The following is an 11,133-nucleotide window of genomic DNA, read 5'->3' as shown; positions in this document are numbered from 1 at the left end:
ATGGAGGCTGAAGTCCGCCTGTATATTTGAGGGGGCACCAATATGGATGTTGGAATCCCCTTGTACAACAGAAGGCATTTGAGAGGAGAGGAGGACAGTGAGTGAATGAGCTGGGTGCTGAGCTTGAAAAGGATAGGGAATGTTCAGGGGTTGATGTCTGTAAATCTGAAATGGATAGAAAATTTTGGTATTGTAAACATCAGGGAAAGTTTATGCAGGTCATGGTGTCTGCATAAAGAGACAAAAAGGAAAAGAAAATAGATCTGCCCCTAAGATACTTATGTTCTATGAAGATACATCATTTAAACAGAGAAATATAATGTAGTTCAAGGAGGGAGGGAGTATGCTGTCATTTGCTGCCTGTGTGACCTTGTGTAAGTTACCTCTCCTCTCTGGGGGCAGGGGTGGACTGGATGGCCTTGGGTCCCTTCCCTCTCTAGATCAGTAAATTAGGGGAATCAGGAAGGGATCTCTCTCTCCCTCTCCAATTGTGGTATGAAACACTAAGTGCTCTCTCTCTCTCTCTCTCTCTCTCTCTCTCTCTCTCTCTCTCTCTCTCTCTCTCTCTCTCTCTCTCTCTCTCTCCTCCTCCTCCTTTTTTTTGAGAGGCAATTGGGGTTAAGTGATTTTCCCAGGGTCACACAGCTTATAAGTGTCTGAAGCTGGATTTTGAACTCAGGTCCTCCTGACTCCAGAGCTGCCCTCCTCTTCTTTCAAAACTAAGCATTCTTTCTAGGTCTGAGATCCCACCTCCTTGAGACTTTCCTTACTCTTCCACATCCCTATCTCCGTCACCTCCCTCTTCCAGGGCTCTGATAGGACAGTTGGAAAAGAAGGCAAATGCTCAAATATACAGTTTCCCCAACTTGGGGTTACTTTGGTAACTAAGGAAGAGGAAAGATTTGGGAAGAGAAAGTTGGAGATGGAGTTCTCTCTCTTTTCCTCTCTCTCTCTCTTTTTCTCTCTCTCCCCCCCTCCCCCCCCCCTCTTTCTTTTTCTATCTTCCTCTCTCTCTTTCCCAAACATTTTTCTATCCTCCTCCTTAAAGAACTAGGCTGTTCCCATGGCCTTTTTACTCAACATTCCCTTATCGGTAGTGTTCCTTGCTGTCTGCACCAATGAGGTCCAGTTCCGGTGTTCTCCTTGGCACCCTGTGAATGCAGAGGGAAGGTTCTGTTGTTATGATAACAGAAGGCTTGCACTTCCATTTTGCATACACAGTGAGGACCTAGCCTGCTAGCCCAGTTAATGAGGAGGTGTTTTGGGGGAGGGAGGTTGTGGCATCAGGAAAGGCCTCAAGTAGAAGGTGGTACTTACTCGGAGACTTGAAAAATGCAGGGATCCTAAAAGGTCAGAGGTGAGAAGGGAGAGCCTCCCAGCACTTAGCACAGCGCTTGGCAAGAAGTAAGAATGTTTGTTAACTTAATGAGTACTTATTGACTGATTGGTGGAGTCTAAGCATGGGGAACAGCCAGTACAAAGAACCAGAGATCGGAACCGAAGGGGTGTATGTAAGGAATGGTAAGAGGCCCAGGCTGGTCAGGCTGCTCTAGATAAGTGGGGATAGAGAGGAGTCTTGTAGTATGAGTCTAGAAAGCTCGCTTAGCTCTGCTACTGTTGTGGAAAACCAAGCTGCTAATTGAGGCTGGGGCATTTATGGAGTCCAGCCAGATGTTTTTCAAGATCTGCCTCCCCCCAGGCCCCTTCCAGATCGAACATTTTCCATGGCCAGTGAGTTCCTCAATGTGGGGACTTTCCCAAGGCAGATCACATACAACCTGTTTGTAACTTGTAGGCTGACGCTCAGAGGTGTTAGTGACTTGCCTGATTTCCTAGACTGTAAATCACAGAGGGAGGATTTGAATTCATGCCTTCTGGCTGCTGGGCCAGTGTTCTTTTCTACTGTATGCCCCACAATGTCTTTAAGTAAGGCCGGTTAGGCACTTTTCTGTCTTTGGATCCGGATGACCTCAGGCAGCATTCTGGTTTATGGGAATAAAATCACTTTTACCTTGAAAACGTTGGATTCATGGATTGGAAGGGACCTAGATGGGCCATCTCAGCTAATCTCACCTCACCTGTGCTTTCCTCCCTGGGGTAGGAGGCAGGGGCTCTTTCTGCCGCCAGGCGTAAGGAGTTGCCTGGTTGTTTCCATGGCCAGTGTTTCTTAACCCTCCTCTAGAGGAGGGGAGATTGCTGTTTTTAAGGAAGCCCAGATTCGAATGAGATACTGATTTGATAGCCCTTCCATTATCTGGAGCCTTTGGGGAGGAGTTGGAGAAGGAATGTTTGCTTTGAGAGACAATTACTGGCCCCAGCTGCCAAGTTCACAGTCAGGCTCCTTTAGTTAGGAGCTGGGCAGCAGAGGGAAAGTAAGCTCTTTTGGTTAGAAGGGAAGGAAACTGGGGCATGGAAGCCCAGACTGAGTGTGCTGCCTATGGCTTATAGGGCAGAGCCTTCAAACTGAGCTCAGTCTTTGCTGGCAGGTAGACCCAGTGATCTTGGCATTCATCAGAGATGGGGTCTTGGGGCCTCTGCTTTAGCCATCTGGTAGTTGGGAGGCATACAGGTAGGTTCTGAATCTCGGAGTGGGGACAAAGGGCGGCAATGGGCATGGAATGGGATGGGAGGGCAGCTCAGTCTCCAAGTCAGGTGACCCCTAGAAATTTGGGTGAGCCTAACATCCATCACTTGAGGAGATGAGTCTTGGTGGTAAAGAAATGGTGTGGAGTGGGGGATACAAGGCTGTTTTGTACATGGGGATCTCATGTTTGTCTCTGCACCTGTGCTGTTCAATACCAAAGTATTGAACATATCCTGGATCTGTGAAGAAGAAACAGTCTAAACTATCAAATGGCCGGCAAATTTATACAGAATGGCCCTTTGACGTTTACAGAGTGCTTTGTGTATGTTATCTCATTGGACCTTCAAAATGCTCTATAAATGAGATGTTTTAATTAGCCCCATTTTACAGATGAGGAAAATTGAGAGGGGGAAAAGACTTGTTCTCAGCATCGGGTATTACAGTCTGGGGCTGTATGCACAGCTAGGTGGCGCCATTGTGTACAGAGAGCTGTGCCTGGAGAATTCATTCAGAATCCAGTTTTAGACATTTTTACCAGCTGTGTGACCCTAGGCAGAGTACTTCACCCCTGCCTTGGTTTCCTCATCTGTAAAATCGCGATAATAATGATACCTACCTTCCAGAATAACAGTATTTACCTCGCAGGGTTGTAGTGAAGACCAAATGAGAAAATATTTCTAAAGTGCTTAGTAAAGTATGAGGGATATAGTAGGTACTATATAAATGCTAACAATTATTATGAAGAAGCTAGATGGTGCATCCAATAGACTGTAGTACCTGGACCCAAGTTCAAATCTGGCCTTAGACACTTTCCTAGCTGTGTGACCCTGGCAAGTCACTTAACCCAGTCTGCCCCAGTTTCCTCATCTGTAAAGCGGGGATAGTAATAGCATCTACCTCCCAGATTTATTGTTAGGATCAAATGAGATGATATTTGTAAAGTGCTTTGCGAATTCTGAAGTCCCTTGTAAATCATTATTGTTCACAGCTCCTCTGATGGAGGAGAAATGTGGGCAGCACAAAGAAGAGAATCCCTACAGAGTAGATAAAAGGTAACTTCAGAGGAGAAGGCGCTGGCAACTGGGGGACTGTGCAAGGTCTCGTGGACAAGGCTGAGTCTTGAAGGAAGTCAGAGATGCTAAGAGCTTGAGGAAAGGAGGGATGGCATTCTGGGTACCTGGGACACAGCCTATGCAAAAGCCTGGAGGCAGGAAGGAAGACTCCTGTATAAAGAACAGCAATTATTTGGACCATAGAGTACATGCATGGAAAGGAGCCAGGTATAAGGAGACTGGAAATGTAGGAAGAGGTGGTGTTGGGAAGAGCTTTAAATAACAAACTGTAGTTTATATCCTGGAGCGGGGGTGGGGAGCCTGTAGCCTCGGGGCCCTCTAGGTCCTCAAGTACAGTCCTTTGAGTGAATTTAAACTTGACAGGACAAATTTCTTTAATAAAAGGATTTGTTCTGTAAAACTTGGAGTCAGTCAAAAGGCTGCATCCAAGGACCTAGAAGGCCAGGTGTGATCTCAAGGCTGCAGGTTCCCCAGGTAATAGGGAGCTATTGGAAGTTATTGAGGAGGGGGAGCTTGAATTGGATGCTAAATATTTACCACAGCCCAGCAGACAAGGCCTCTGTTTCTCCTTATTTTGCATGTCCAGGAGGAGAGGGCCTGGGACTTTGAACCATATGCAAAGGAATTCACACAGGCCTGGCTTGGAATGGTCCAGTTCCCTCCCATTGTGTTTGGTGATGGAAACACCAGCCCCTCCAAGGAGGAGGCTGCCCAGTGGGGCTCTTTAATGATGTGGGGCCTCGTGGGTTGCAGCTGGATGTTGTGTGGGAGGAAGCAGCCCATATGGCTCCCCTCAGTGCTCTGCAAATGGGCAGCCAGAGCCCCATCCCTCCCTCTCCCTTTCGACTCTGCTGTCCCATGACCACTAAGTGGCGAGTCCAGCTGTCCAGGAATAAGTGACAACTTCCTTTTCCATATCTCTTTATAACTCACATGGCGCTTTGTTCACAGCACTCCTGTTGGTAGAGAAGTCAATTAATGAACAAGCATTTATTAAGCACTTACTGTATACCAGGCACTGTGCTAAGCCCTGATGATACACAGAAAGTAAAAAAAAACCCCAACAACAAGGTACTGCCCCTCAAGGAGTTCATAATCTAATGGGGAAGACAGCTACAACAAAATAATAACAATAATGGTGATAACTAGCATTTATATAGCACTTAAAGCTTTGCAAAGTGGTTAAAAATGTTAGTGCACTGGATCCTTACAACAATGCTCAGAGGTAGGGTGCATTTTACAGATGGGGAAACCGAGGCAGGCAGCACTTGAATGACTTGCCCGGTATCACCCAGCTGGGAAGTGATCAGTATTCAAGGCTGGCTCTTACCCACTCACTGTGGCACCCAGCTGCCTCGCATCGGCTTACCCAGACATTGCCAGAGGGGGCCATGACTCAAGAGGTAAAGGTCCCCTGCTTTAGTGAGTCTCTGCTCTGGAAGCCTCCTGTGGCAGGGACTAGGCACGCTCCCTTTTTATGAGTTACTCAGGTACCAGTCCCTTCAGATGCATCACACGCAGCTGGAGGCAAGCACAAGCTCCTTCCTAGGGACTCACACTGTCCACGCACTCATTCAGTAGAACGCTGGCTACCCCTCTAGTCCTCCCCAGCAGGAGAGCATTTATATCTGCATCCCTGATCTTCCCCGCTGCAGAAAGCCAAGTCAATCAATGCCTGTAAAGCCTTTCACAGACTTTCAAGGCAGTTGGAGCTATTTTGACCTCCCCTCCTCTCATCTCAGGTACTGTGTGCTCCCCTTCCATCCCTCTTCTTTCTCTATGTATTATATTTATCAGTGCGCACGTCTTGTTTGAGAGTCATGGTGGCTTCATGAATTGGTGGCTGGCAGGCAGGAAATCTTGGATTCAAATCCTGATCTGTAATGAAGCTGGCTGACCCTGGGAATGTATCAGTGTAATTCTCTAAGATGAAATTGCTGCAATTTGTGTGAGAGTATTCATATAGGGAGTTCCCTACCCTGATGAATTCACGGGCCCCAGTCCTCAGCCCTCCACCCACCCAATTCCCATTTGTATGAATAAAGAAGCATTTATTTGTCACTCATTTTGTGCTAAGTACTTACTAACCATTGGGATTACAAATTCAAAAGCAAGGGTCTTCCTTGCTTAGGAGGAGAATTTACAGTTTACTGGGGGAAGCTACAGTTACCCCTTCCATATCGTAACTTTTCCCATCACTGGGAGAATAAAAAATTTTTGCTCTGATTTTTCCACCATGTGCCTAACCCCAGAGATATGGAAGGGATAATTGTACTCACTTAAGAGAGGGGTGGCCAGGGAGAGGACTTTGATCATAGTGAGTAAGAGCATGACTGAGTTGATTGACACACTCCATCCAGGAACAATGGCAGAGTTAATTTCATCCCAGTTCCCAGATATGTGCTAGAGAAGAGCAAGGGTGCTGAACCTTAGATAAAGATTTCTTGAACTAGCATGGGGGAGGGGGTCATCCAGCTGGAGGTGGAGTTGTGGGGGAGAGACAGGGGGCTATCCCCCTATGTCCATTGTGGTGGTTGAGGAGGATGGCCAGGAGGAAGGAGATCATAGGGTTTAGAACTTGGAGTTACCTCTTTAAGAATCATCCAGTCCAGTCCCCTCATGATGACAGTAAGGATGGGAAAAGTTAACAGATGGTCCTGGTCATACTTTGTAAGTGACTTTCAGGATTCAACTCCAGGATTTATAACTTCAAAAAGCAGGTGCTCTCCCCACCAAAGCACATGGTGATACAATGCACTTAACATGAGATTTGTAATCTGGAAACCTGGTTTCAAATATTGACCCCAGATGATTAAAAGCTGGGCGATTGTGGATGAGTCATTAGGAAACTGGACTAGTTGACCAGAAGCCTCCCTAGGCAATTTATAAATGCTTGTGGCTTTCCCTGATTCAGTCTCTAAGGTCCCTTCCAAATTTAAATCCCCAAATCCTATGACCTGGATTCAAATCCAGTGAGGCAAGGCAATAAGCATTTATCAAGGACTTATTATTATGTGCTAGGCTCAAGCAAGAAGAAAGAGAGGCTCCCTGTCTTCAAGAAACTTTCATTCTAATTGGGGAAGATTATGCCCAAAAGGGTGGTGAAAAGATGGCCCTGGGGAAGAAAGTGAAGGTGGCCTTGGTATGACTCTGTGTCTGTAGGCAAGCCAAGGACAGGACAAGTAGAGGTCACCTCGTCCTACCTTATTTTACAGAAAGAAAAAACTGGTCCAGAGAGGAAGTGACCCAAAGTCATTTAACCCCTCTGAGTCTCAGTTTTTTCATCTGTAAAATGAATCTACTTCAGGGGATTCTTGTGAAGAAAGTACTTTATAAACAATAAAGCATTATAGAAATAAGAGTTATTACTATTATTTTTGTTATGAAACGGGAACAATAATACTTGTTTTTACCTGCCTCATAGGGTCTTTTTTAGAAAGGAGAATTGCTAAATCTTCTAAGTGCTGTAAAAATGTGATTTATTATTATTAGATTATTCTAGATGATATGTGATTGAATATGATGGTTTTAAAATTTTTTTCTCAGGGGGAAGCTCAGCTTCTGGGTCCGTGGGAAGTCTTTCAGAAAGCCGATTGATCAAACCCAGGGCTCTGTATGCCAGAGATGGCAGGTTCTTGGATTTTCCCAAGGCTCTGAGGGTTGTCCTTTGGCCAAGGTCACACAGCCCATAGGAGTAAGAGGGAAGGAATTCAACCCAGGTTTTCCTGACTCCTTGCCCTTCCCTCTGTCCATTAGATCAGATTCTCTCACTTTATAGATAATGTATTATTTTATTTGATGATGTGCTAATTGATTGATTGATTGATGGGTGAGAGAAACCTTGTCTGCCTCCGGACATCTCACCCACCCAAGACTACATATCTCAGTCACCAAGACCATACTCTGTCACCCATCTAGCCAGTAGGGTCACTTTCCACCCCTGACCTCTGCTTTCCATCACTTGATCTTACTCAGGGAATAATAATCCATTGAACCATCATTCAACTATCATTTATTATAGAAGTCGGGCAGCTAAGTGGTGTGGTTGGTATCATACCCAGTGTGGAGTCAGGAAGAGCTGAGTTCAAATCCAGTCTCAGACACTTACTAGCCAAGTGACCCTGGGCAAAGTCACTTCACCCTGTTTGCTTCAGTTTCCTCATCTGCAAAATAAGCTAGAGAAAGAAATGGTAAACCACTCCCATATCTATGCCAAGAAAACCCCCAAATGGAGTAAAAAAAATTGAACACAATTGAAAAACGGCTAACAATGTGCTAGGCACAGAGATGCAAAACAAAAAAAAATGACAGCCCCTACCCTCAAGGATCTTACATTCTATCATGTACATGTTTAGTCTATGCAAAGCATATGCAAAATAAATAGAAAAGATTTTTTTTTTTTTTGAGGAGTAGGGGAAGGGAATCAGGAAAAGACTTCAAGCTCCCATTGCCCCTGGGAAAGAGCATGACAGTGCTGCCCCATGGTTCCACTCTTATTGCTGTATCTCCCTGGATCCAAACTCCCTTCCTCAGCCCCCACTCCCCTTTATGCATGATCTATTCCTAAGTCAATGTAATCACTTTCAGGATGGCTTCTCTTTTGTCTCTGAATCTTCAGTGCCTAATGCATTAGTAGCTAATAGCTAGCTGTTTCAGTTTGGAAAATGCTTTCCAATGATTATCTCATAATAGTAATATGTATGGTAATTAATAATATCATCATTAACTTCTCATAATAGCTCAATTACTACCTCATTTTATCTCCACAACAACCTTAGGAAATAGGTACTATTATTATTCCCATTTATGGAGGAAACCGAGTCAGATTTACCCAAGTGATTTACCTGGGCTGGGAGTCAGGGAGGAGGTCACACAACTACTAAGTGTCTGAGGTAGGATTTGAATTGGAGTCAAACCTGCCTAATAAATGTTTGTTCATCCCTTTCTTGGGGATGGGGACCAGACTTTACTTTTTCCTGTGTATCTGCCCCAGCACATTGTACAATGGCCTTTTTGATACATTAGTGATTGTGTGTTCTCACCAAGTGTGAGTGCCCCGCTCTGCTGGTGCAGCCAGGACCCAACCATGTGTCGTCATCCAGTGACCTTTCCCAAATCCTTCACAAAGGCTATATCCATCGTCCATGTTGACCTATTGCCCCTAGAAGGTGCAAAATAATTATTTGTTGAATGAAAGAATGGATAGATGGCAAGTGTTGAGATGACCTACAGTTAAAGCTAAGGAGGAAAACAGGACTTTCTGTGCTGTTCACTTTATACTTCCAAAGCACTTTCATGTGTGTCATCATATGAAACTCACCACCCTGTGAATCAGGCAGACAGTATTATCCCCATTTTACATACAAGGAAATGAAGCAGTAGAAGGTGAAGTTTGCTCAAGGTTACAGAATGAGTTACTAGCAATGTTGGGCCTAGAGTCAGCTCCTCTGATTTCTATCCTTTGATCCTGATTTCTATCAACAGTGGTCTGACTCTGATGGGTAGGGTGACTCTCTGTCTCCTCTGCCAGGATTGTGCCCCTGTGGTCCTGGTTCCCTGGATCAGGTGGTTTTCTCCCCTCTCCAGTCTTGTGGTATCTCTCTCTCCCTCTTTAGGATCCTGGCGGTGGTGAGCAATGGGGAACCCGTGGGAGCCGGGATTCGGCATTCCAGCTGGAAGAGGAAGAGCTCTCGCCGAGGTAGGGCTTCCTTGGGATTGGAGGGTGGGGGAGACTTCAAGTGTATAAGTGACTTTCTCTTGAAAGAGTATGGGGCTGCCTTCTTCCATCCCTGAACCAATGGGAACAAAGCTAGGATTCTTGCTCTGGGGACAGGAATCTGTATGACTTCTGATAAAGAAAGGTGCCTGTAAGAGGGTCATCCTTGATGAGAGAGGAAGGGCCATATCACCATTGGATCCTAGAGCCTTAGAGTCATATGAATATTGGGTCTTAGAGCCTTAGGGCTAAAGGACCATTGACCATTGTGTCATAGAATCACAGAATTAGAGAGCCATAGACCAATAGAACCATAGACTGGGGGTGATGATACAGGGTTTGGGGGGACAGCTAGCTCCCTATATTTTTCTGACTTGTCCTTTGTCAGAGACCATACCCTCATTGATGGGAGAGCTAGGGGGGTGGGTGGGCCCCTTGGGGGGGATGATGAGTTTAGGGACTTCACCCTGCACCATCTAAATCTGTTTAAGTGATGAGCTGGACTTTGTTGTCCCAGTGTGCCAAGGAAGTCCAACTTACCTTAGCATCTGGGAGAGAAGAGTGCCCCTCTGCAGCATTGTCCTGGGGGGCGGGGCTGGCTCTGTCTGGGTCCCCTCCTGGAAACAGCTTTAGCCATCCCCACTTAAGTGGCACTCAGCCCAGGGAAGGATGGTATGCAGCCTCTCGGGGGACCTCTTTGCTGGTCTCTTGGGAGACCCTCTCTATCAGGGGCTCTGAGGCTCTGCTGGTTGTCTGACTGGCCTGGTAGCTACTCATAGACTGCAGGAAGGAAAGTGGGTGGGGCAGGGAGAAGGCTTGGGTAGCTAATGCCTGACTGCAGAGGAGATGGGGGGGAGGGTGAGAGGAGAGATGATTTAGCTAATAGCCATTGGGGTAAGCCTTCTCTCTCTCTCTCTCTCATCTTTTCTTCTCTTCTCTTGAAGGCTTCAGGGCTTACTGATGCCTCTAATGTCAGGGCATCGGGAGGGAGACTCAGGATGCAGCTGAGAGTTCTAGCCCGTTGCCTCTGCTCCCAGCAAGGTGGGAGCTGGCAGATGGTGCAGCCCTGATGTCAGCCTGAAGGGCCCCTCCCTAGCAGCAGGCCAGAGTTGGTACCGTGTTGACATTCCTTTCTCTCTCTCTGTCTACCTCTGTCTGCCTCTCTCCCCTTTCTCTCCCTCTCTCTTCACCCTCCAGTTGACCGTTTCACTTTCCCCATCCTGGAAGAAGATGTGATTTATGATGACGTGCCCTGCGAGAATTTGGACTCTCAGAAGCACGGTATGGTCTGCTGTGGTTCTTTTGGGCTTGGAGGAAAGGGCTGGCTTGGGGGGGGGCTCTCCTGGTCCGGGTCCTGGTCCTGGTTCTGGGCTCTGCTCCCAACCTGAGGCTTCTTCATCTTGTTTGGAAAAACCACTTCCAGTTCATTCATCCAATCTTAATTCAGAGACTGGTGGAGTTTGGAGGGACCTTAATAATAATGGTGATGATGGTGATAACCAGCATTTATTAAGTGTCTGTGCCAGGCACTGGGCTAAGGGCTTTACGAATGTTACCTTAGAGCAGGCAGGTACTGTTATCTTTATGTTACAATGTGCTTCATGTTACCTAAGAATAGAGAATGTCAGAGCTGGGAGGGGCCTTAGAACATAGAATGTCAGGACTGGGAGGCCCTTAGAACAGAGAATGTCAGAACTGGGAGGGGCCTTAGAACATGAAATGTCAGGACTGGGAGGCCCTTAGAACAGAGAATGTTAGAA

At 46.3% G+C, this 11,133-nt stretch overlaps 1 protein-coding gene across 4 annotated transcripts in view; it reads left to right on the top strand.

Annotated features, from left to right (window-relative positions):
- ARHGEF10L (Rho guanine nucleotide exchange factor 10 like) overlaps nt 1-11,133 on the top strand; it is a 224,909-nt gene that overhangs the window by 80,524 nt on the left and 133,252 nt on the right. For all 4 annotated transcript variants that reach the window (XM_069078397.1, XM_069078396.1, XM_069078399.1 and 1 more), the window contains 2 exons: nt 9,273-9,355; nt 10,571-10,654. In XM_069078397.1, the coding sequence (XP_068934498.1) occupies nt 9,273-9,355; nt 10,571-10,654 (167 nt within the window). The remainder of the gene's footprint in view (nt 1-9,272; nt 9,356-10,570; nt 10,655-11,133) is intronic.

The sequence above is a fragment of the Petaurus breviceps genome, unplaced genomic scaffold, assembly GCF_028583685.1.
Source record: "Petaurus breviceps papuanus isolate PSGF00001 unplaced genomic scaffold, PetGlider_PUasm1.0 91041, whole genome shotgun sequence".
Lineage (NCBI taxonomy): Eukaryota > Metazoa > Chordata > Mammalia > Diprotodontia > Petauridae > Petaurus > Petaurus breviceps.
Note: the sequence above shows the minus strand (reverse complement) of the source record. Positions and strands in the feature narration are given on the sequence as shown.